At 35.2% G+C, this 26,652-nt stretch overlaps 1 protein-coding gene across 1 annotated transcript in view; it reads left to right on the forward strand.

Annotated features, from left to right (window-relative positions):
- Positions 1–26,652, forward strand: part of CERKL (ceramide kinase like) — a 123,415-nt gene that overhangs the window by 92,641 nt on the left and 4,122 nt on the right. The window contains exons 4-11 of the mRNA XM_030916114.1: positions 6,220–6,283; positions 13,676–13,818; positions 19,221–19,295; positions 20,058–20,240; positions 20,319–20,373; positions 21,126–21,151; positions 21,247–21,355; positions 24,170–24,266. Coding sequence (XP_030771974.1) covers positions 6,220–6,283; positions 13,676–13,818; positions 19,221–19,295; positions 20,058–20,240; positions 20,319–20,373; positions 21,126–21,151; positions 21,247–21,355; positions 24,170–24,266 — 752 coding nt within the window. The remainder of the gene's footprint in view (positions 1–6,219; positions 6,284–13,675; positions 13,819–19,220; positions 19,296–20,057; positions 20,241–20,318; positions 20,374–21,125; positions 21,152–21,246; positions 21,356–24,169; positions 24,267–26,652) is intronic.

Here is a 26,652-nt window from a genome sequence, read left to right on the forward strand (position 1 = left end):
TGGATATTGCTATATAGCATTCACTTCAGGAATCTCATTGTATGCTTGCTCTGTGTTCAGCATTGTGCAGGATGCAAGATCAATAAGCTATCATACTTGCAATTGGATGACTTTCTATGTTATTAGGGATTCAAAGAGATACTTAAAATCATTATAGCTGGGGTATACATAAAATAACTTCAATGTCTCAGAGGTGATATTTTGATTGGAAGGTTCAAGAAAAGCATTTGAACTAGGCAGTTTTTAAGAGGCAGACAAAAAATGAGGGAAGGAAGTCAGGCTAACAGGCATGTACTGTAAAAGTGGGGTGGGGGAGAGAGAGAGAGTATGTGTGTGTGTGTGTGAGAGAGAGAGAGTCTGTGTGTGTTACACCCACACGTCTTGAGAGTTTGTGCCATAACTTTGCTCTACTTTCCTCAGTTTTGACATTATCTGAAATCTTATTCTATCATCATAAAATAGCTGCCAGTGGATTTGATCCTTTCTTATTAATATCCAGTGGGATGGGGAGAGGTGTGCATATGTGTGCTAGAGAGACCCAACATGCTTTAATCCTGAAGATGAATTAAAATTTCCTTTTTTCAGTTTGGGCACAGATACTGTATTAGCGCAGTCAATCTGAAATAATCATTTATTTAGCCATCAAGACTCTTCCCAGGGCTGAGGGCAGATCCCCTTTTCCTGATGGCTGAAATGCCTCAATTGAATCTGGATTCTGTTAGGGAGAAGAAAGGACAAAATGACTTTTAGGAAGGTCCTCAACAATGTATACTACAGGAGATGTAATTCCAGGTTATGGATGGATCCTAATGCTGCACTCAGCAGTTTACTCATCATGTATTGATCCACAGTTGGTAAAAATTTTTTTTATCATAGTGTTGCAATCTGATTTGGCAAAGATGACTCCACCAGCAGAATTAAAATTAAAAAGGAAGAGAAAAAGAGATTGGAGACAAGAAAACTGGTATACAAAGCCCGAACTAAGGCAGAGGAAATCATCTAAATGTGCTTTCCTTCTTACTTGTATTGGAGACAAAAATATTGTGTCTAGAAATTTTTTCTCTAAATTTGTAAATATTACTAAGTATCATATTTAAAAATAAAACAATAGAATATTCCATAAAGCAAATTTAGAATTTACTTACATTTATGCAGAATGGCTAATTATTAGCTGCCTAACACTCCTCCTACAGGCAAATTTATAAAATTACATCCTTCACTTATAAAACCATTTTAGTATGCATATTGGCTCAATATTTATGAAAAAATATTTCTTGAATAGACCTGTGAATATTTGAAAAGTTTTAGTCTTTCTGCCTATCTTACAGTGTTATTTTTGTGGTTGAAATAATATTTTTGAAACTTTGTATATTATACTACAGAAAGATGGTCATAATACTGTTTCAGTTTCAAAAATTATGTCATAGTAAGATTGAATTTGTATTTTATTTGAAAGAAAAAGCATATGGAAGAGTAAAGCAGAAAGAGGACATATCTTCTGCATGTCCAGTGGAACATTGTTGTAATGTATCCTTGTGTGCATGGGTGAATCCAAATGGAATTGGAATTACAAAATAAACCCTATATGATGAGTTCATTAGGAAATAGTACTATATTTATGATAGTGCTATAATATAAATATGAAGTATAATATGAACAATTACAGCTAGATATATACACAATAAGGTACTGTAATTTTTTCATAAATTTATTTTAAAAATGGATCTTACCACATTAATAAAAATATACTTCTTTCAGCTTGGGTTGTGCCAAAATCATAACTACTTCTGAATATAGATCAGCATGTTTTGAAATATTTGTGCTAAAGTTGCATCCCCGCTCTGCTACAACCACCAATGTAGTATCTTATCTAATGGCATCAGAAAAACTTCTAGGAGAACCTGGGAATAATTATGTTTTCCTAATTACCTATTCATACACAAACCAAGGAAGAGTATGAACTATAAGCCCATGCTCGCATATGATGTCATTTCTCTTGCTTCTAAAACAAAGCAGGTTTTAGAGATTGTACCATTAAAGGTGTGAGAGATATTTTGAGGATCAGAGATCCATAGGATAATGCATAGAACAATAGAGTGAAAAAGTTAAGGCAGCAGAGAAATCAGACTGAAAAGAACTTTTGAGGCCATATGGTTCAATTTTTTCCTTGTGAGTGGAGCACAGATGAGTGGCACTCAACTTTGGCTTGGCCACCTACACTAGAAGCAGAGTATGTTGTTACTGGACAATACTGTTTGACATTCTCTTTTTTTATTATACTTTATGTTCTAGGGTACATGTGCACAACATACTGGTTTGTTACATATGTATACATGTGCCATGTTGGTATGCTGCACCCATTAACTCGTCTTTTATGAATGTTCAGAGTTACTGTACCTTTGGGTGGATTAGAAAAGGCACTTCCTCTGTGCTAACTTACAAAAAGATGCACTTTCTTCCAGGCTCATTCATCCTTTGCTTATAAAACCATTTTAGAATGCATAATGCATTTAGTATGCATATAGTATGCATAGTATGAAAGTATTCCATACTTTCAAAATATTCATATTTCAAAAATATTCAGCGCAAGGTCACTAGATTCAGCCTAAGGTCATTTGTTAGATTGCAAATTCATCATTCCTGTTGGCCAAGTACCTTCATGCTAGGCATAAACTGTACAAAGTGAGAACTTGTGAGCTGACATTTGCCTCTTTGTAATTTTTGTCTACTAGAGTTAATGTTATCTTTTGTGGTAATATGAAATCAATGTGCCCCATCTATTGTATAAGAGTCATTGAGATATTTGAAGACAGATACCCTGTCTGTCCCTCATCTCTTGTTCATGATAGGTACTTCCATCGCCTTCAGTTACTTTTTTGCATTGACAGAGCTGCTAGACCTTATCATGGTCATTATCATTATCATAGTCAAAGACATTTATCTGAAGGAAACCTTGATCTCTGCCAACTCAGGGCTCTTGGGAGTGCCTAGTCACCAGATAATTTTACCTCCTGGGCAGAGGTTTCAAGAAAGTGGTGTTTGTTATCATTTTCCTCTTCTTTCTCCTAAAATCACGCTTCTAACATGACTGTTAACAAGTCTCTTTGTAGTGTTTCTCTGGTTGCTTTTGGCTCTACTTGAAGTTTTCCATTTCTTGGAAATGCCTCTTGCCATTCTAAATCTCACCCAGCAGAAAGCTAGGCCATCTAATGAAACTGTGTTACAAAGATTCCAGTAGTCTGAGGCATCACTCTTTCCAATTTTACCTGCGTTTTAATAAAAAATCTGAAAAGTAAATGTTCATGCATTATATCCAGCTAGAGAGAAAGATAGTTCTGTGTAAAAGATTCTTTGTATTACCTCTTAAATAATTGTGGGTGTATATGGCCAATCCTGTTCCCAACATTCAGATGTGAGTTAGGAAGTTGGAACTTTATACCTGGGGACAATGAAGACTCATTAATGGAGTATATACAGAAAAGTGATATGATTAAATATGTGTCTGAAAATGATTATTCTGGCTAGAGTTGGGGAGAGGTTTGAGGGAGATAGGATAAAAGGCTATTGTAGTACAGGTGGAGTATCTCTTATCTGAAAGGCTTGGGACCAGAACTGTTTCAGATTTAGGATGTTTTTAGCTTTTGGAGTATTTGCATTATACTTAACCAGTTCAGCATCCCTAATTTGAAAATCTGAAATTGAAAATGCTCCAATGAGCCTTTACTTTGAACGTCATGTCAGTTTTAGATGTTAAAACGTTTTGGATTTTAGATTTTCTGGTTACAGATACTTAACTTGTCTACACATGAAAGATATTTAGTGATCAGATCTAGGGAATTAGCTGGGAGAAATGGAGGAATGCTGTGGCATGATTTAAAGACAGAAACAACTGTCCTTGGCCATGGAGTGGTTCTAGAGAGTGGAGGAAAGGGACAATCTAGAAAGAAGTCATTTTCCTGTCTTGGAGTAGATGATGGAACACAAAAAGAACAATATATTTGAGAGATAATATATTTGAAGGTTCACATAATGGATTCTCTTTTGAGCTTACTAAGTTTGAAGTACCTACAGGACAGGAAATGACATTTCAGTATCATATCCCACGCTAGAATTTTATTGCCAAACCAAGAAATGTTTATGTCCAAATCAAATCTCACCTGATTTTATTTCAGCTGATTTTCTCATCAACATTCAGTATCAACCTTAAGACTTTCTCTTGTGTTCCTGAAGTTGCATTTGCACCGAAAAGGGGAGGGGGACGTTCCCAGCAGTGAGAACTGTGTTCAAAAACCTGTAAACTGTGAAGACTTCTCATCTCCTATTTAGAAAGAGCACAGGTTGGCAGTCTCATAGGAAAAGGCAAATAGATTGAAGAAGAGGCTAGGTTACATTTTTTGAAATTACATTTGTCTAGCAATCCTCTCTTTATGTTTGTTTGGAGGGGGATGATTTGAATCTGGCTGTCACGGATTCCAGGGCCCACAATAGCCTGTCTAAATACATATTTGGTCTTTTCTACTGTATCTAAATAGTAATCCAGATCACTCTTTATCCTTTTGCCTAACATTGTTTTTTATAACCACCTATTACTTCATATTACAATTCATTATTTAATTAGCATATTGTCTGTCTCCAGAATGCAAATTCCTGAGGCCAAAGACTATTCATTTTGTTCATTTTGCTAATATAGTTTGTAAATGTGGATAGTCAGGTGCTTTTCATTTTGTTTCTCTGTTCCAGATCTTTGATTTTATTGAACTTTTACAATGTTACTTAAAACATTGCTGTTTTCAGACAGGTTGCATTAGTGTATAATCAAATTCCATCCACAATATCAAAACACTATTACAAATTTAAAAAAGTAAAAATAGCATTTAATAATAACATAGTTTTAAAGCTCATTATTGGATTTGGAAAACTTTACCAGTGTAAGCTTTGGTATAAAAGTAAGGCTTGGTAAACTGATTCTTAGCATAAATATTTTTTCATAATATTCTTAATTATTTTTAATGTGTATATGTGAGATGTTTTATTTTGCATTTTAAGGTTGTAACTACTTGCTGTAGTTATAAATGAATGATCAGCACACATCTTCTATGATAACCTTTCACCTTTATTAATATTAATATTTTAATGTAGTTTTATGGCTTTCTTCTGATTAGAATTTAATATAGAGAGGCTTTATTCATGTGAGTGTTAATGGCATTTTGCATAAGCTATGGGAGAATTACAATGTAACACTGCTGGATACAGAATGATTCTTTGAGACACCAAGACTAATAATTTTTAACAATATCTAAAAACATTGTAGGAAAAGCTTGAACCATGCTGGCACCAGGGACAGACAGGCATGAAAGATTAATGTAATCTTGCATATAATGACACACATTCTTACACAAAAAATCCATCTGCAGTGTCATGTCAGTCAGCGGAAATCTTTGATGGGTGGATACAGCTGGGCTGTCTCTTCTGGCAGAGCTGCCCTGGAAAATGCTAAATGTGGTTGTGATGCTTGGTGCCATCTGCAGTGTGCCCGTTTATCCTGTCTTCACTGGCATTTACAACACTGCATAGGGCATCAGTGACTGTGGAGACAGAGATATGGAGTGACAGATTCATTTCCTTGGAGGGTCTGAGCTCTGGTGGGCCAGTGTGCCACCCTCCTTCTTGGGTCTGGGTCTCTTATAATTGGTGTTGGCTTTACTTTGTATTTTCACATCCAACTCTTCCTCTTTTTAGTCTAACAGTTCCAGTACACATTCTTCTGGTTTGTAAATCTTACACTAACATTTCGACTAATTTATTCATGTAAGGTTGCCAAACCGATTTAACATTGACTGTTCGATGCCAGCTAATATGCTTTATTTTCAAAATACTGCTCCTCCTAAGCCTCTGATTTAAGGGACATGTGTCTTATTTAGAGAATACTAAACAGGCACCAGGATAAAGTCTGTAACCACTATGCGTGGGATATTCCCAAATGACTTATGTAGTTGAAACAAATATATGACCTTCTTTTACATAAAGCTATAAAACACATCAGGTCACTAACACTTCGTCCTCTTGCCCATGATTAAAATATAAATATTCAAGAATAAATGTTGTTTTATGACTTGACCATATGTTTATCATATTATTTTGCCAGAACAAGTTACAAAGTGTAGATCATTGTTTAAAACTTTCACTTTGTCTATGTGTGTGTGTGTTTTTTTTTAATAGTAATGGAATATGAAGGGCACGCTCTGTCACTGCTTAAGGAATGTGAACTCCAGGGATTTGATGGGTAGGTTATATTATTAATATATATCATGTCATTTATGTATTAAATGCCTTCAGTAGTTTTAGCCACATATTTGGAACTAACATTTAAAAATATTTGTAGTGTATGTACTCTGGCTCTATCTTGTTCATATCTATGTAATAATAATTAATGATAACAATATGCCATCTCTCAGGATCTAGCATAGGAAAGCAAAGAGAGGAATCTAATTATAAATACTGGGAAATGACAGTGTACTACCCTATACTTATTAATGTGGATCCATTTGCATCTCTAATTATTGGCTTTTACCATGTATCTAGAAAAGTACTGATGGAAGATGTTATAATGGTCACATGGCATAACTATATGATGATCCTCTTTTACAAATTAGTTGATAGGTTTAATAGCTACCCATTGGTTAATTTGTGATAGATTGAAGGAAGATATTTTATAAATACAAGTAAATAAATACATTATTTTCAGAAAGGATAAGAAATAATTTTAATTATTTCATAATGTAGTGACTACAATATAGGTATGTTATTCACAATGGGCATTGGAAACCATTGTTTGCAATACATTGAAGTGTACAGAGATTGTTCACTGGCATGCAAACATTAGAACCAAGGCAAGAGATACAATTGTGATTTTTTAAAATTAGGTGAACCAATTTGCTAAAGTATTGGATTGGTGTGTAAGACTAAAACGTATTATATTCTTTTAGGGAAGATTTTTTTTACATGAGTAGATATTTGAGAATTTAAAAAATTGACAAGTGTGTGAATTATTTGTGTTACATGGTGATGGGCAGCGGGCAGGGGCAAAGACCCATAAGGTCAGGAAAGGGAGTTAGATCTGGCCTTTCACCAAAGTGAACGGCATTAACTTTCCCAAAGAATGATTTGAATGTGTTGGGGAGGGAAGTGATGCAATCAAAATCGAGTATTGGCAGGGCTGTTTTTCAGAAATGCTTATTTATTTATTTTTTGGATAAGGAGAAAACAATAGCTGTTGAGAAAGAAAATGCAGTAAAACATGATTTTTCCAAAAGGAATCTAATTGAGGGAAGTAAATCTAGATAGCAATACTATATAAGCATTGGGAATGAAAAATATGGGGTAAGAGATTACTTCAGAACTTTATACTTAGAGGTAAACAAAAACATTAATAGGCTTCATTTAGAACATTGTCTTACAAGTATACAATTTAAGAAAAGTCCTTGGGGGAATCATGCCCACCAACTACCTATTTGAATATGCTGCATAGTCCCTCCCTAGGCCTCATGAGTACATGAAGGTAGCAGCATTACAAATGAGTCCCTGCTTCCAAACTTGATTAGATCAAGAATGAGAATAAAGATATCACAGATATTAAACTTGGTCTTACACAGCAGCATTACAAAATGTTCTGCTGAATGCAGTATCTATCAATATGTTTTACTGGTATTTGTACTGGCTAAAGGGATGAAAATAACTTTTCAGAATGAAGAAAGACTATTGCTGAAGTGTAGTATAGTAATATTTTTCACTTTACCTGAACATATTTAATCCTTATTTATTTTTCATGGCAAGTGTTGTTATTTTTCAGTGTAGAGCTAAAAGATACATAGATTTTTCAGTTATTGCTTACATCTTACAAACCAAATAGTTTGGCCTAACCATTATTTGAATTATGTAAGTGTTTCTAAACTCTAGGGCATGCTGATTTATTTCAGACTTACAATAATTTAAAATTTCTACTGAAAGTCATCTTCTGTGTTTTAAGATTCTTTAGATCAGGGGTCCCCAACTCCCAGGCTGCAGACCAATATCAGGCAGTGGCCTTTTAGGAACTGGGAGGCACAGCAGGAGGAATGGCAGAAGAGGGACCATTTCCACCTGAGCTCCACCTCCTGTCAGGTCAGCAGGAGCATTGGATTCTCGTAGGAGTGTGAGCCCTATTGTGAAATGGGCATGCAAGGGATATAACTGGGAATGCGAGGGATGTAGGTTGCATGCTTTTGATGAGAATCTAATGCTTGGTGATCTGAGGTGAAATAGTTTCATCCTGAAACCATCCCTCTCCCACCCCACCCCTCAGTCCATGGAAAAACTATCTTCCCACAAAAAAAGGTCCTTGGTGCCAAAAAGGTTGGGGACCACTTTAAATAGCTTATTTATTTTTGTGGGTTCAGTTTTCCCAGTAGAAGCTGATATGGTAGTTGGAGTAATTGTCTTGATAAAATGGCAATTTTAAGTCACTGTACTTAGAATTACATAGAGAGATATATGAGGAGAATAATAGAAACAGTTTCTTCAGGTACTTCAAAGGAACAATTCTCTTGCAAGTAAAATTGTTTGAAAAGAGAATATTCTACATTGGTGAGTTTTCTGTTCCTGAACCTGTTCTAAAGAGTGGCTAAAGGAAAATTTTGGGGGAAATTTATAGAAGAGGTACAGAGATGAGAGAAGGTTAACCCCAAAATGCTATGACATTTTGATGAGAGACAGACTCACATTTCTTTAAGAACTTTAGCCTAAAGTACCTCCAGCTCACACTAGTGGAGCTATTCATAGGGAGTGATTAGGAAATCACCTAGCAGTTTGGTTTCTAGATACAGGCTGAGAAAGTTAAGAGCCAAGAAAGATTCTATATATAGTATTTAGTAAAGCAAAACGATTTGGTAAGTAATGTTTAAGAAATGCTATTTGCTAAGATTTTGGAGTTTTATTTTTTTTAATGCGTTCCATATGTTTCTATGAGACATCTTGTGACATTTCTAAACCCAACAGAACAGTGTATCAGCACTTACCACAGCTGGTTCTCCACTGCAGTGTGTCCTAGGAAACCTCTCAGATCCACCTTTAAACCTTGTAAGAGCTTAAGATTCTATATCGCTCCCTATTTTACCAGGCATGAGTAGGAAGTTTTATGAAGGAAAATAAAAGAATACCAGCTACATAGACTTGAAGCAGTAATACTTGCATTTGTAAGTGTGAGTATAGTTTTAAAAATCTGTAGATTTTATGCAATTGTAAGAATATGAATTCCTTGCTATTATTTGTTTCACAATTTTTAAAAAAATTGTTGAGTTATTTTTCTCTTGTTCATTTCACCATTAATTAGACCCATAATGATCTAGACATTATTTGAATTATATTGACATTTTATCAGATTGAACTTATCTGTATTACTTAGTAAGGTAAAAAACAAAAACAAAGAAACCCTTTTCTGGAAAGAAAAAACTGAATCAAAACTACAATAATATATTGAACATTTCATAAATGATGGGTTCATAGATAAGTATAAAAACATTCATTAAAAAAATCTTTATCACTCTTTAAAAATGGATATAGTATCACTCAGTGTTTCTTTTCTAGACAGACTCATTCTGTTTGGAGTCCATGGCAAGGAGTTTACTTATTTTAAAAACAAGATTTGTCACATGTAAAAACAAGATTTGTCACATGCAAAGAATGAGTTACTCAAAGGTTTAGGTTTTAGAGTGGCACAAGTGTGATTAACTCACTATAAATGATTGAATATTTTGCTTTTTGCCTTTCTTGTAGTATTTAGACTCTTGTGGTATTTTTGTAAGAAGCTGTTGATGAAAAAAGCCAAACTGTAAAATATTTAAAGAGGTTTATTTTCAGTCAAATATGAGTGACCATGGCCTATGACAGCCCCAGGGGGTCCTGAGAACGTGTGCCCACAGTAGTTGGGTTACAACTTGGTTTTATACATTTTAGGGATACAGAAGTTATAGCCAAAGACATAAATCGATAAATATAGGGTGGTATACATTGGTTTGACCCAGAGAGGCGGACATCATGGAGCTGATGGTGAAGGGCAGCTCCCAGGTGAATTCAATGATTTTCTGATTGTCAGTTGGTTGATAAGCTTTGCTGAAAGATTAGAAGTCAGCAGAAAGAAATTCTTGAGTTAAGATAAACAGGGTGGTGTAGGCTGGGCGCAGTCGCTCACACCTGTAATCCTAGCACTTTAGGAGGTCGAAGAGGGGAGATCACCGGAGGTCAGGAGTTTGAGATCAGTCTGGCCAACATGGCAAAACTCTGTCTCTACTAAAAATACGAAAATTAGCCGGGCGTGATGGCATGTGCCTGTAGTCTCAGCTACTCAGGAGGCTGAAGCAGGAGGATCTCTTGAACCCAGGAGGCAGAGGTAGCAGTGAGCTGAGATTACACCATTGTTCTCCAGCCTGGGCAACAGAGCGAGACTCCATGTCAAAATAAATAAATAAAATAAAAAATTATAAAAATAAAGATAAACGGAGTTGTGGAATCACAGGTTCTTATTATATAGATGAAGCCTCCAGATATCAGGCTTCAGAGATAATAGATGGTCAATATCTCTTATCAGACCTTAAAAGGTATCAAACTCTTAGTTAAATCTCTCATGGATCAGGAAAAGACCTGGAAAGGGAAGGAGATTCTCTATAGAATGCAAATTTCTCCTGCAAATTATGGCTTTGCAGGGCCATTTCAAAATATGTCAACAAAACACATTTTGAGGTAAAATGCTTTGATTTCCTCTAGGGCCTGCTATTTGTTATTTAATGGTATAAATAACAGAGTCAGGTTGGAGTTGGGGATCTTATTGCTACAAAGTCTGTTTTGTCAGTCTTATGATCTACTTTTTTTTTTTTTTTTTTTTTTTTTTTTTTGAGATGAAGTCTCACCCTGTCACCCAGGCTGGAGTGCAGTGGTGCAATCTCGGCTCACTGCAACCTCTGTCTCCCAGGTTCAAGCGATTCTCCTGCCCCAGCCTCCTCAGTAGCTGGGATTACAGGCATGCACCACCATGCTCAGCCAATTTTTTGTATCTTTAGTAGAGACGGGGTTTCACCGTGTTGGCCAGGATGATCTTGAACTCTGACCTGGTGATCCGCCCTCCTTGGCCTCCCAAAGTGCTGGGCTTACATGCGTGAGCCACCATTCCTGGCCTATGATCTGCATCTTAATGTCAGTGCTGGTCAGTTGCACCTAAACTCCAAAAGACAAGAGGGTATAAGGAGGCACATCCAACCTCCCTTCCTGTTATGACCTGAACTAGTTTCTCAGATTTTCTTTGGTATCTTTGTGGCCAAGAGGGGAGGGTCCATTCAATTAGTTGGAGGGCTTAGAATTTTATTTTTGTTTTACAAAACTTACCTCCTAGGTTGAGTCACTGTATGTGAACATGATCTTAATGACTGAATAGTTGTTAACATAAATAAATATATATTTTCTAACTCACTTAATTTCACATTGGTTCTACTGGTAAACTGTTTTTCAAAATAACAAAATTCTCATAAGACTATTTTTATTAGGTTTCATATATACAAAAGGTATCTAATATATTGAATAATATTTCAGTTTCTAAGCCCAAATTGTCTTATTTCAAATCCCTGTTCTCTTACTTACTAGTGGTACAATCTTGAAAAAGTTTACTTAATCTTTCTATGTCTTAGTTTCCTAATCTGTAAATTGAGGGCAATAGTACCTATTGCTTAGTTATTTTTCCACTTAAATGAGTTAATACATGGAGAATGCTAAGGAAAATGTCTAATATATATATATATATATATATATATATATATATATATATATAGTAATTATTCACTAAATATTTTTTTATTGTTATAATTGTCATTTGTATTAGTTTCAAAAGATTTAACAAGAATGTGTTAAACACAGAATGTATTAGGGCAAAATTTCAGATATTTCAGAACATGCTCATAGGGAGGCCACCTCTAATAACTCTAGTAATATGTTAACATATGCTTGATGCTATAACTGTATGCAAGATTCTAGGAATTAAGTGTTCACGTCCTATGTATATAAGGGTCGAGTTCTTTGGTGCTAAATTAGATTTTTTGGGGTATGACTTCACATAGTCTTTGTGGTCACACCCATATGTCAACATTTAGACAGCCAGGGATCAAGTGTTACATTTAAGTTCATAGATTAGAAATCTCATAGAGATTTTCAAAATCAGGTAAATTTCAAATAAAAGCTTGGTTTTTCATTTATAAAGATGAGTCTGTTGCCTATTTTGCAGACTTCTGAGGATATAATAGAAATTAGTAAACATATTACCTGATATATAGTTTGTCCTTAGTAAATATCCTTTTTCTCTGACTAGGTGGTCGCATTGCGAATCTCTGGAATCAGTTTAGACATAAGAATAAAACACACCTAATCAAAAATGACCTGGATCATATCTTGAGTCTTCTAACCAGAGTAGACTTGGATTGTCCAGGCTATGTGGAGCTAGTGGGATGCGGAAGGTGGGGACTAGAGGGAATAGATGGCTGAGAGGAAGATGGTGGGAACAGACTGAAAAGACACTTGCAGCCTCCGGTTGCCACCCTCCAGAGCTTCCTAAACTTAGAGAACCAATAACTACTGCTGACTGTGGCCCATGGGCAATTTCATCTGAAATACAATGTTTTTAAATGTATTGAATGCTAGGTGCTAGTATTTACAAATTAGGAGGCGCAGCCTTAAATCAGAATCTCCGGCTTCTCTAGAAAAACCAGATCTGGTTCCATTAGGCCTGCCGCATGATGTGAGTGGGCCACAGTGAAGAAGAGGCTGCACCTTTGGATTGAGCCTACTCTTCCATTCCTGCTGGGCCCTTGTAGCCCTTGAGTTGTGACATGTGCTTTCACTGAGGCAAAAATCCACTTTCCATTGGGTAAATTGGCGACATTTTGATACATAAAAATATTTTGCATCCTTTGAACACAAATGATTATGAAACGAATTTCTAGTATCTTATGTGTTACTTTCATGGATTCCACTCCCATAGTCTACTTAACATAAAGTTTTAAAAAATATACTAGTAGTACTATCTAGGATCAAAGACTAATACTATTAAATCTAGAAGTACCATATAGCACTAATATCAAGGAGATGAAATTCAGGTCAGGCTTGTAATTACTACATCCATATACTAATGATAATTAGCAGTTTCTTAAAGCTTCATATTCTACATGATTTTTATTGCTATCTCTCTTTTCAGAGCTTTATTGAGAATTAGCAGGATTTTATGACTTTAGCTGATGTTAGTTAAATGAATTGCAGATGACAGTATTATTAACAAAAAATGAGAATGGTATGCTTTTGGATGTTAGCAGAGCAAAACGCTGGTCAGATATGAGTTAACATGTTCAAATGTTTTCATATCTCTTAACACACTTAAAGCTATTTTGTCTATGGGGAATTATCTAGTTATTATATTTGTGAAGTAAACTTAACTGTGTAGCATTTGTGTCTTACCCATTGACACATATTAACATGTTTGAAGGTACATGTGAGCAGTCATGCACATAGACTACAAATTAGTAAACTATTTTGAAGTCTAGATTTCATGAATTATTACCAATCATATTGAAGTTTTGCCTTCTTTGCTTAATTTATATTTTTCTAGTGTTGTCTGTGTTGGTGGAGATGGATCTGCTAGTGAAGTAGCCCATGCTTTGCTTCTGAGAGCCCAGAAGAATGCTGGGATGGAAACAGACCGAATCCTGATTCCTGTCAGAGCACAGCTTCCACTTGGCTTAATACCAGCAGGCAAGGGAGTGGCTACAGATTCATTAAATTGACCCTTCTCCCTCTTTTCCATTCTTATTTGCTAACCTAGACAGCACAACACAGAATTAATGAACGGACTTTGAAAGATCCAGACTTCTGGCGCCCCCATTAGCAAACGTGAGACTTTTTACAAGTCATTTAATCTCTTTGAGCCTTATTTTTCTACTCTATAGAATAGGGATCACAGATATATTATTCACTTTATTACAAGGTTATTGCAGTACTAATCTTTGGGTTAGAAAAGGGTTTAATATATAGATAAACCATCAGTATATGGAATGGTTATTATTCTCCCTTCCCATAAAAAGATCTAATGATCACACAGTAAGAAGCAGGAAGTTTCAAAACAGGGCCCCTCCAGTCTAGCTGCTTATAATTCCATATGAAGTGAATATGGTAACTTGCATAATTGAAGTATAACCAGATCACCTTGAGAATGCCAAAATTACTTGTGACTGGAAGGAGGATAAGGTTTGGAAGGGTGAGATTCTTAAGGGCAAGGCTTTTTAATCTTTCTACTCACTGCCATTTTTTTAGCATCTAGAATAGACTATGCCACAGTGATGCTCAGTGAAGCCTATTAAGTGAATGCATGTAAAGAAGACTTTATATAGTAAATGACACTTGGATTAGGCCTTAAAATGGGTTGGAGCTGGCCTGAAAAGGTGAGAATGAGTTATTTTCTTGGCTGCAGAAGTAATAAAGCAAAGGCAAAACCCAGGAGTGTTTGAGGAATAGTGAAAAGGCCATTCAATGAAAGATTATGATATCAAAATAGGTCCAACCATGGAGGCTCCTGCATGCCACAGTAAGGGCTCTGAATTGTATTTCATAAGCAGTAGGGAATAATGGGATGTTTCAGAGCAAGGGGGCAACCTGATTGGAGCTTGTTCGAGGATTCATTTTGCCTCACCGTGGGGAATGATTAGAGGATGGGGCAGGAGAAAGTAGAGGTCAGAGACAGGGAGAACCGTTAGAGCAACACTATGATCCAGAAAAGACAAAAACATCATTCAAAAACTGATTGTATTACACAGCCACTCATTCCAAATAATTTAAATAAATGATAGTGAAGGAAATTATTTATTCATTTTAAAAAGTCACACATTATCACTAAAAAGCAGAATATTTTCCCTTATGATTACAGAAAATAATGCACATGGTTGAAAAATTCGTATTTTGATGACTTTATTCATTTAGTATGGATTTTAGTATACTTAGTATTGTTGATAAGTTGACAGAGCATAAGATATTCAAATGCCCTTTTAGAGTCAGAATTTAAAAGGAGAGAGAGATTCAGATACAATCTGATAATTCTAGAATATATAGGAAAACCTAAAATGGTTTCTTAAGTAGAAGACAACAAGATAATTTTGACTCAGAGAGAAAAATGATGCATTTTGGGCCATCTTTTCATGGCATTTTATTTCTTGACCTTTTTATTTTACTTTAGTAGTTCTGACTATAATGGTGGAAAGTTTCCACCATTTCCCTCCATGCAAAGTGGATGTGCTTAGGACACTTCATTAGTACTTAAATTCCTGAGGTCATTCATCGACTGCCATACATCAGAAATAGAAAGATGGGTGTCCCTTACAGGTATGCATTTGACATAAATTTGGTGGTTGGCTATAAAAACTGGTGGTTATTCTTATGTTTTTAGTATGTAATTCAGATTTTATAAAGGAATAGCATTGAGTTTTATCACTATAACAATTTTTAAGAGTATTTCTGATTTGGGAAGCATTTTATGTCTTCTTTGGATATTTGTAGTAATGCCATTTTAACATGTCTTGTTTAGAAGACACAGTATGCTGCCAAAACTCTGGTCATTGTATAGGAGTTCTAGCATTCTAATTCTGTCTAATAGGAGGGGAAAGTCATGTATGGGATATGTTTAATATGAGGACTCTATGCCTAGTCAGGGCTTTTGATAGAGAATGGGAACAAGAACCAGGCAGGAAGTTTTCAAGCTGAACATGAGGAGACAGTGTGCCTTTGAAGCCATTTGCCTCCTGGAGAGAGACACCCAGAGGGAGAGTGTTTAGTAAATTAATCCACTGAGCCAACAGACTAAGCCACTGAATTATGGTCAGACTCAAATGGATCAGATGTGGGGAAGCCTGTATTTGAACTGCTGGCCATTAGGAATGGTGTTTGTTGCTATGGGAACTGGTACTAAGGAACTATACTGAGAGAATCTGATTAAAGGGGGAGGGGGAATGGAGGAAAAAAGCCTGAGAGGACATAAAAATAAAAAAGCAATCCAGTTGTTGTAAAACAAGGCTCAATCCACATACTGATGGCTGTGAACCATATATTCCTATAGAGTTTGCATAAATAAATTCATGCTTTCCAATTAATTTGAGGAGAATAAAATATTGCCAAGGGACTGTTAATTTCTATGATATTTCAGGCAAAGAACCAAAGTGTAGGTGCCGTTTTCGTGAGAATTTTAGATATGCTTGACTAGGAAGTCATTACATCACATTTATCTGTTTGGATGTGGGAGACATTAACAGCTTTATGAATATTCATGGTGTCTGGTTAATTAAGTTAATTGTTCTGCAGAAGTGCTTGCACTTCCAAGGACAATTTTTTTTTTTTTTTCCCGCCTCCATAGTTTCTCTCTGGTATTTCATCAGTAATTCTTTACATGAACTGCTACTTCTGTCCTTACTTTTTGTATTTGGAACATTTTAGCAGCTCTCGGGAGGGAGTGGTGGGCAAAGTTTCTGGTAGCGTTAAGAAAAATAACTTTCAGGCTAATTAAAATGTTTACCTTGAGGTAGAACATTTATAGCTTTTGTGAGAACATTAAACTTACACCATTGTTATTTATGTGAGCAGCACGTTCTTTTGGCATGTAGACATCTTTTCAAATAGAGTACAGTTTCCTGAAACAAAATGCAATCCATCTTTCAGATTATCCCAACAAAATATAGAACAAGCTATCATTTTGCAATCTTACATATGCTTTCTCATAAACTTTCCTTTTTTCTTCAGAGTGTCAAAAACCACATTTAAAGACTGAGGTTCAGATTAATGAGTAGTCAATGACTAAAATAATTTTCTGACTTCTAGTCATGTCTGTTGTCACTGCCAACTTCTACAGAATTTAGAGGAAAGTTGCAAAACCTGAGAAGACATGAACAATTTTTAAAGCCATCTCTAGCATTCTAAGGAAAATTTGTACTTGGGCATATTCAGCATACTTCAAACTCACAGGGAATATCTGGGGGGTGGGACCCAAGTCTAAACATAAAAGTTTTATACATCTTATACATATAGCTTGAAGATAATGTTACATAACATTTAAAATATTTTTCTATATGAAACAAAGGTTAGACCGTACTTTGACTGCTACTCATCACATGAAGTGTGGAATTTTCCAGTAGTGGCATCATGCTGGCACTCAAAAATTTCTAATGTTGTAGCATTTTGGATTTTAGGTCTTCAGATTAGGGACAATCAGTTTGTTTATATACACAATGGAATACTATTTGGCATTAAAGAGGTCCTGTCATTTACAACATGCGGATGAACCTGGAGGACATTATGAAATGAGACAGACACAGACAAATACCACATGATCTTACTTTTATGTAGAATCTGAAAAACTTAAACTCATAAAAGCAAACAGTGAAATGGTGGTAACTGGGGCTAAAGGGTGGGAAGGATTATGATTTCTGATTTCTGATTTTCATGATTATTAGAAGTTAAGACACCTCGATTTTCCCACCAGTCCACAGAGGCAAAGAGCTCCCCAAGTCAAGCCCCTTTAATGTTTATGTGTGACTGAAATCTGAGATACAGGGGACAATGCCAGCTAGCCCCTCCCATTCCCGGGAGGCTAAAGAGAATTTAAAATTATTAAGAACAGAATGAATACAGCTATAATTTTTCTTGAATTAAAGAATATAACAAGTCCAATAATAGCCAAGAGCTGTGAAAGCATGGATGTGATGTGTTCCGGTTATCAAGGCAAAGACCAGGCCTCTGGATTTTGCTAATCAGAAGCATTTCTATGTGATCATACATAATTGCTTCCATTTGTGTTACTTTGAACTGATATGTACTTGGGTTACTAAATTGGAGCAGCTGAGGCAGCTTAGCCATTATCAACCAAGAGGTCATTAAAATCATAATTTTTTAGGTAACTAAGAATAAACATATTTAATTATTATTAATAAATAAGTACAATTACTTTTAGTAATACCAATGCAAAGAAAAGTTTATTGTAATGAACTGGCAAACTGGTTCCATAAAAAAGGCAAGTTATGCTGTGACCCTTGTTACTCAAAATATGGCCTACTGTCAAGCAGGAATGACAATACTTGAGTGCTTATTAAAATGACTCACATGAGTTGAGAATCAATGTCTTGTACCTCAAGAAGACATTAATGCCCATTCTCACCACTCTCATTAAAATAGTACTAGAAGTTCTAGCCAGAGCAATTAGGCAAGAGAAAGAAATAAAAGGCTTCCAAATCATAAAGACGGAAGCTAAATCGCCTTTGTTTGTAGGCACCATCTTATTTATTTAGGAAACCCTAAAGGCTCCATGAATGGTCAGAGCTAATAAACAAACTCAGTTAAGTTGCAAGACACAAAATCAACATACAAAAATCAGTAGCATTTCTGTACACTTACAACTATCTGAAAAAGAAATCAAGAAAACAATCTCTGCACAGCAAAAGAAACTATCATCAGAGTGAACAGGCAGCCTATAGAATGGGAGAAAAATTGTGCAATGTACCCATCTGACAAAGGTCTAACATCCAGAATCTATCTATAAGGAACTTAAACATATTTACAAGAAAAAAACAATTCCATCAAAAAGTGGGCAAAGGATATGAACACTTTTCAAAAGAAGACATTACGTGGCCAACAAACATATATATATATATATATATACACACATATAAAAAAGCTAAATATCACTGATCATCAGAGAAATGCAAATCAAAACCACAATGACCATCTACACCAGTCAGAATGGTGATTATTAAGTCAGGAAACAATAGATGCTGGCAAGGCTGTGGAGAAATAGGAAGACTTTTACACTGTTGGTGTAATGATATAGCTAGCAATTGGGAGGTAGAAAATAGACATTCGTGATCAAAAAAGCTGTAAGCGGTTACTATAAACTATTTGTAAATTCCTAAGTAATTTAAATATTCAAATAATTGTGTAGACATTTGATGTGCATCTATAGTGTGAATAAGAACTTCTAATATTCACATTAGCTTTTCTGATTTTATAAATTCTCATTTATTTTTCATCTGATCATTGCAGAATGACATCTATATAAAGTAAGAGCAAATGTTAATTGAACACATTCTACCCTGATAGTGCATGTTTTAAAATTGCTTTGGCAGGATCTACCAATGTACTGGCACATTCTCTTCATGGAGTTCCTCATGTGATAACTGCAACATTGCACATTATAATGGGTAAGAATTCTTCCAAAGCAGTTCACATTTTATAAGGAAATTTTGATTTATATAAGGAAGGCTATCTTATTTCCATCAGACTTTAAGGAAAGGCAGGTTCTTTGTCTCTCAAACTAGAGAAATGTTTGACTAAAAAAATAAAGTAGTGCTTTACTATGTGGACTGCCTGTCTTTTCAAAATACTTGCTTTGTAAAGAGTAGTAAACTAAGTTTTACTATAATCTCTATAGAAAAAAAATGTAGTGTGCTCAAAATAATTTTATAACTAGATGAAGAAAATTAATGCATACTCCTTAAGTATATCCAACACTGATGTAGGACTGTACCAAGACTCTAGGACTAAGATTATGTTATTAACAAAAAAACATACCAGAAAAAAAATTTCAGCCAATGTATGTCTATAGATATTTTATTATCCCACTTAGTAGAAAGCATATAAGCTCAGGTGTATGTAATACCAAACTACTGCAAAATCTAAGTTTACCTTGCCCATCTATTTTAACTTCATTTCTTTGACCATGTTTCATAGAAATAGCAATAAGCTGAAAAATTTAGTACTCTGTTTCTTCACTAGCACCTGAGCAAGTTAAAAATGGTAATTGTTGTAGTTATAGATAAAGGGAACTGAAGAGAAAGTGAGGATGTTCATGGTCTACTGTACCTTGAGATATTCTCCTATAAGCCAATAAATATGCTCTCTCATATTTGCTATTTTGATACAAGTCCTGTACTCACTGACTAATATTTAATATAATATTCAAGGGCATGTACAGCTGGTCGATGTCTGCACCTTCAGCACCGCTGGCAAGCTTCTTCGCTTTGGGTTCTCAGCCATGTTTGGCTTTGGTGGAAGAACTTTGGCTCTGGCAGAAAAATATCGATGGATGGCCCCTAACCAACGGAGAGATTTTGCTGTTGTTAAGGCACTGGCAAAACTTAAGGTAAGTCTTTTTCTTAAACCAGTAATTTTGTATCCCAGGTTCAATGACTGTTAATAACAAATTTCATTATATTTTAGGGCAGAAGACTGTGAAATATCATTTTTACCATTTAACAGCTCTGATGATGTGCAAGAAAGGTAGGTAAAAACTCAATGTAATACAGATAACCTATATCTTTCTTTAAAGCATAAAACGTTCTGACAAACAATTGATCAGACTTAGGATCTTTGGTTATTTTTCTAACACAGTAGTAAAGAATATAGAATCACAGACTCTTACAGGTCCTAGGAAACAAATAACCACTTGCTCAGCCTTTTTCTCTTCCTCCTTCTTTCTTTCCTCCGTTCCTTCCCGCTCTGTCCCTCCCTCCCTCCCTCCTTCCCTTCCTCCCTCCCTCCTTCCCATCTCTTTTTCCCTTCCTTTTCCTTTTCTTTCGTTTATTTTTTTTCCTTTTTCATTTCCTTCTTTTCCTTTTTCCCTTTCTTTCCTTTTCCCTTTTCTTTTGCTATTTATTGAGTGCCTACTATATGCCAGGCACTTTGAATACAACAATGCATCAAAAAATGAACAAAACACACAGTTTTGTCCCTCATGATAATTTTGGTCTAGTGTGTAATATAATTATTAAAGCCATATTAAAGAAGGGTTATAGTCTTTAAAGAAATAGTAAATTATTGTTCCTTATAATACTAGTGTATCTTTAAATGAATCAACACATTATGTTGGCAGCAACAAAATTGTACGTTTTTATTTACTATCTAATCAAAGAAAGTAACATATGTAATGATGAGTTCTCTAATTTTCTCATATTTAATAGATTTGTGTGTGTGTGTGTGTGTGTGTGTGTGTGCATTGCCTGTTTTATATCTTTGTTTTTTCTTTCTTTTAGGAGGGCACAGGGATCTCCCAAATCTGGTGAGTACAAAAGTATCTCCTTGAGAACTGTGCCAGGTTCTGTTGACATTTTGCTCTGGTGAGGGAAAATAACCAATCACTCTCATTACCTTTAGACTGTAATGATCAATGGCAAATGATCCAAGGTCAGTTCTTGAATGTCAGCATTATGGCAATTCCTTGCCTGTGTTCAGTGGCACCTAGAGGCTTGGCACCTAATACCAGGTTAGTAAGCGTTTTTATTGAATTGTTGATACATTTCTTATAGACCATTTTTTTCCAAGATATCCAATTAACTGTTAGTTAGCTAGAAACTTAACAGGTAGTTTATCTTTGTATATTAGAGAGTCTAAGGGATTTGTCGTCACAGTAGGTTGAGAACAATTGTTGAACTGGAATAATTAGCAGATAATCATTGACTATTTAAGGTCACTGAGGCTAAAATATTTCCTAAGTTTTATTGATAGAATTTTATGCCTACTTTGCTTGATTTATTCATTTAGTTGTGGAGAACATTATATTAAATACTGATATTTCTTGTGAATGTCTTTGCTTTCCAACTTTAATGCAAACATAAACATCCTTAGCATGAAAAATCACATAAATGTATATTTGATACTGTATTAGTCTGTTTTCATGCTGCTGATAAAGACATACCCGAGACTAGGTAATTTACAAAAGAAAGAGGTTTGATGGGCTTACAGTTCCACGTTGCTGGGGAGGCCCCACAATCATGGTGGAAGATGAAAGGCACATCTCACATGGCAGCAGACAAGAGAGCTTATGCAGGGAAATTCCTATTTTTAAAGCCATCAGATCTCATGAGACTTTTATTCATTACCATGAGAACGGCACAGGAAAGACCCACCCCATGATTCAATTATCTCCCACCAGGTCCCTCCCACAACACATGGGAATTATGGGAGCTACAAGATGAGATTTGGGTGGGAACACAGAGCCAAACCATATCAGATACCTTTAGTCAAAAGAAACATTTCAGTTCTATTTAATGTGAATAGTAGCGCATATCAGTCTCCTGCCCACATTTTCAATTGAATGAAATATGAGACGTCTTATATATATCTTTTTATCCATAGGATATAGACGTTCCTTGTCTTGCACATTCTTCTTAAGCAGCTGTCCATTATGGGCTGAAAATATTTCTTTCCTAAATCCAATTCTGTAGAGCATAGGAGAAAGGATCATGTGTGTTGTGAAATATAGCCAATAAACAGGGAAATATTCGAAGTTAGAGAAGAAAACAGAGAAACTGCAAACTTGGATATTGAAAACCCAGATGACAAGGTCCTCATTAATTACATCTAGTGCTAAAACTTGAAAGGAGTATTTTGAACCTTGTGTGATTTAGAAATTGAGCCTGGTGGTTTTCCCCCACACCCTCAGAAATCCTAGATAGCTGTGCGCTTTTGTAATGTAGTTTCCCTGACTAAACTTGAAGATGTGGCTAGCTGACCAAGGAGCTATGTTTGGCAGGACTTGAGACAATGTTTATCTAACCCTGCTTGTTCAAGGACCTTCTTGGGAGAGTAGACGTCTTCTGGGAGCAATTGATTCATAGCTCCTTCAAAGCCATTCCGTAAATGTTCAGCTTGACTAGAATTCCACTGTTGACTTTCCAGGCTTAATCAGTATTGATGAATTTTTCAGAGAAGGATGACTAATTAGAGATTTCTTCTGTGGTTTATAATCACAACATGCCATCTTTGCAAAGGCCTTTCGATCAAGACTCATTTGACCAGAGATTTTTCAGAGATGTAGCTTCTGATGATTCAGGATGATTGAACAGGAGATTTCACTTTCTGCTTCTTCCCCCACCATGATAAATAAAAATTTATGTTAAAGTATCTCAGTGCAAATTGCCAATAGGAACTAATATTCTTGTATTCTAAGTATTCTAAGATTAAATATGTTCATAGATGTGAGACATTTAAAGCAGTGTCAGCCATGTATGTTGTGTTTCTATTTCAAGTAAAGATTGCAAAGCAGGCATAGGATAATGCTTTTAATGTTTATAAAATTAAGCAATTAAAAAAAAAGATGCACAGTAACACTACCATGAATGTTTTGGTGCTGTTTATTTTTAATTGGGAAGAAGAAGCATGATGGAAAGAGTGCTGAGCACCTGGAGTATTGGTGCTGATGACCATTTTTAATCTGTGTGCCTTTGAACAAATCACTGAAACTTGAAGTTGTCTTTTCCTTCTACGTGAAATGAGTGAATGATGAGATAATCTCTAAGGTCCCTTACAGCGCTGACCTGAGCTTCCATAAGACACTAAGAGCTCTTTTTTTATTTTGTTGTTAGATTAACTTCATGTTTGCACTGAAATCAAGCTAGAAGTCATTTGTATGTATTTCTGCAAACTGCCTTCTATAGCTTGATGCATTTGCAAGTGGCTGTTTTGGCACTAAATCACACCTCTGAATTTTCAGTCTCATATATTGGATGGAACAGTTATGCAAGATTAAAATGTTCAGTCATTTAACTGAACATGTGTGGCAGCATTTGTTCACTCCATTTCATCCATCCAAAGGACACTTTGATTTATTTCATTTCGTATGTCACTTAGACCTTCTGTCCATAAATAAATATTTAAATCACACTTTAGATTTTAGAAAATGTTGAGCTATTTGTTACACCATTTGCGCATATTAACTATTCTATAACTTTTAACAACATAGTTTCACATTTAGAGTTTCTAATTACATTGTATTTTAAATTATGTCTTGATATGTGAGTAGGAAGCTTGATGGTTTGTTTTGTAAAATGCTCTAATGTAAGAGCTTATTGAGAAGGAAGCCAATGATTTAATAAAACTCATTTGAAAGCCTGCATCATTTAAAAAATAATAGCAAGATACGGTTTATGAATTTTAGGTAAATGTAACATGGTGATTTATCTATCTTGTCCAATACTTTCAATAAACAGTATTCTTGTTATCAGGAACAGTGTGTCATAATTTTTGGTATAATCTCTCAGTAAACTTCTTAATGTCTAATAGAAATATTTAATTTCAGATTAAATAATGGAAGTATGGCTCTTATAATTGCCCGAAACACTTCTCGGCCAGAATTTATAAAACACCTGAAAAGATATGCCAGTGTAAAAAATCAGGTATAGTAAATTCTTTTTGTTACTTATTTGTAAAGCTATTAATCGTGTAGAAGAAGATGCTACAAGAGTTGACATCGAGTCCTGCCTCATAAGAAGGTTTTATTTTCTTCTGAATATATTAAACTTTTTTTCCAATCTGTTTCATTCAAATTTTGAAAAGCATCCACCAGTATTAATATAGATTGGCCTTTTTTGAATGATGAATTAGTGGGTTATGTATATATAACCACAAAGATAAAATAGGAAATGTAGTGCTATCTTGCAATGTGAAATAAATTAAAGATAAAATTACATACTCAGGCTGTTCTTCATAATGAAAAGAAGTGAAATTTGAGAGTGTAGCCTTCTTGATATTATGGCAGCAGACTTTCTAAAGTTATGATCTTTAGATCTTCCTGACATTTGTTTGCATATCTGCCTATGCTCATTGATTGAAATAGATCTGTAGATATGTATTTAAAAATATGACTTTTATATAAATATTCATTCAAAATGAGGATGTGTGAAGATATATATTTCCACTTAAGTGATTTGCTTTAAAAAGAAACAGTAACTATTACAAGCCATATTATTTTGGCAGATATTTTGACCTGATTATTAGGAAAATGATCCTAGAAATATGTGAATTTCTGAAATTGTGAGTCTTTCAAGTACATAGGTATGGTTGTAAAACCATATAGTTTCACACTTTTTTTGTTTTTTTTTGAGATAGAGCCTCACTATGTTGCCCAGGCTGGAGTGCCATGGCGTGATCTCGGCTCACTGCAACCTCCAGCTCCTGGGTTCAAGTGATTCTCCTGCCTTAGCCTCCTGAGTAGCTGGGATTACAGGCTCACGCCACCACACCCAGCTAATTTTTATATTTTTAGTAGAGACGGGGTTTCACTATGTTGGTCAGGTTGGTCTTGAAAGTCCTGACCTTGTGATCTGCCCATCTTGGCCTCCCAAAGTGCTGGGATTACAGGAGTGAGCCACCACACCCGGCCCACACATTTTGAAAGTTATAAAATGGTGCTTGGATATAGTTGGGAGAGCACAGATGGGAGGAGGAGGAGGAGAGTAAACTCAGCCAATGACTGGCAGCTGAACCTTGCTTATGTACCATAGCCATTACAAGTCTCTCCATTTTTGCCTCATATTTTCAAACTTTCTTAGGTCATCTTCATGAAGTTTGATCTTCTGTCTATAACATTATTTGATCCTCATGTATTGAACAACTAACTGGGCTGCTTAGGAACGTAAATCATAAAAAAGTTAGATACAGTCCCACTTCCTTAAATGTCAAAGTAGATCAGCAGAGATAATGTAGGTTGTGAGCCTGCGTCACAACTTTATGTATGTGTTTGGGTGGAATATGGAGACTTATTGATTTTTCAAAGGAATGTATGCATTTTCACATTTTACTAAATTTCTAAACATTAAAATCAATTTTTTAAAAACCCAAAGCACTATATATTCATTGCTGTTTTTAAGTCAGAAAATAGAAACAAGAAAATGATTTTAAGCACTCAAAAATTCCATGTTCCTCAGGATAAGTATCATTACATTGGGAGAAGTTTTTCCAAATCCTTTTGTATTACATAAATGAGAAGTTAAGTGACCATTAACCTCATTCATGTACCCCTATTTGAGAACTTAAATCGTCTTAACCTATTAATGTACCCCTGGGAAGTTCTGTATTTATTTTGGGGAGGTGTATGTTGCACAAACTGTTTATGGAAGGTCTCTTTTGAATTTGCCCATGGGGCAAGTCTCTCAGGCAAGTTTTGTAAACAGTCTTTTTTTTTTAAATCAATATACCTTTCTTCTGATTTTAAAAGCAGTGGTTCCCTTACACATAAAGACAGACATACAGAAAATAATACAAATCTGTGTCGATAGGAAGATGCTTTCTAAAAGAGATAATATTATGCAGGATTTATCATATTTTCTCATGTACTCTACCAGGCATATCTTGCTTTTGACACAAGAAACAGTTGCCTGTGTGTGATTCACTGGCCTTAACTCTGATTTATTTATCAACTTTCAAAAATTAAAATCCATGCTATTTTTTTTTTTTTTTTGCAAATAATTCTAAAATATTTTGCATAGTGTATATAGTAAGAATAATTAGATTGATTCCCAGGGTGACTGCTTTCAAGCAATGTTAATTTGATTTGTTAATTATCTACACAGGTGTGTGTATTTAGGCTCTTTCCTTCATGGTGACATTAAAAATGTGAATTTATATAAATTTTGTAAGATTATGAAAATCAGATCTATGTAAAAGTCATATCTACTGCATAATTCGTAGCAGTGCTGGTATTCAGGAAGGAAAATGTGACAATTCAGTTTAAGGACAGTAACATCAGCTTCTCTGAACCATGTTTACCAGGTTGAATAAGCG

The sequence above is a fragment of the Rhinopithecus roxellana genome, chromosome 14 (assembly GCF_007565055.1).
Source record: "Rhinopithecus roxellana isolate Shanxi Qingling chromosome 14, ASM756505v1, whole genome shotgun sequence".
Classification (NCBI taxonomy): Eukaryota; Metazoa; Chordata; class Mammalia; order Primates; family Cercopithecidae; genus Rhinopithecus; species Rhinopithecus roxellana.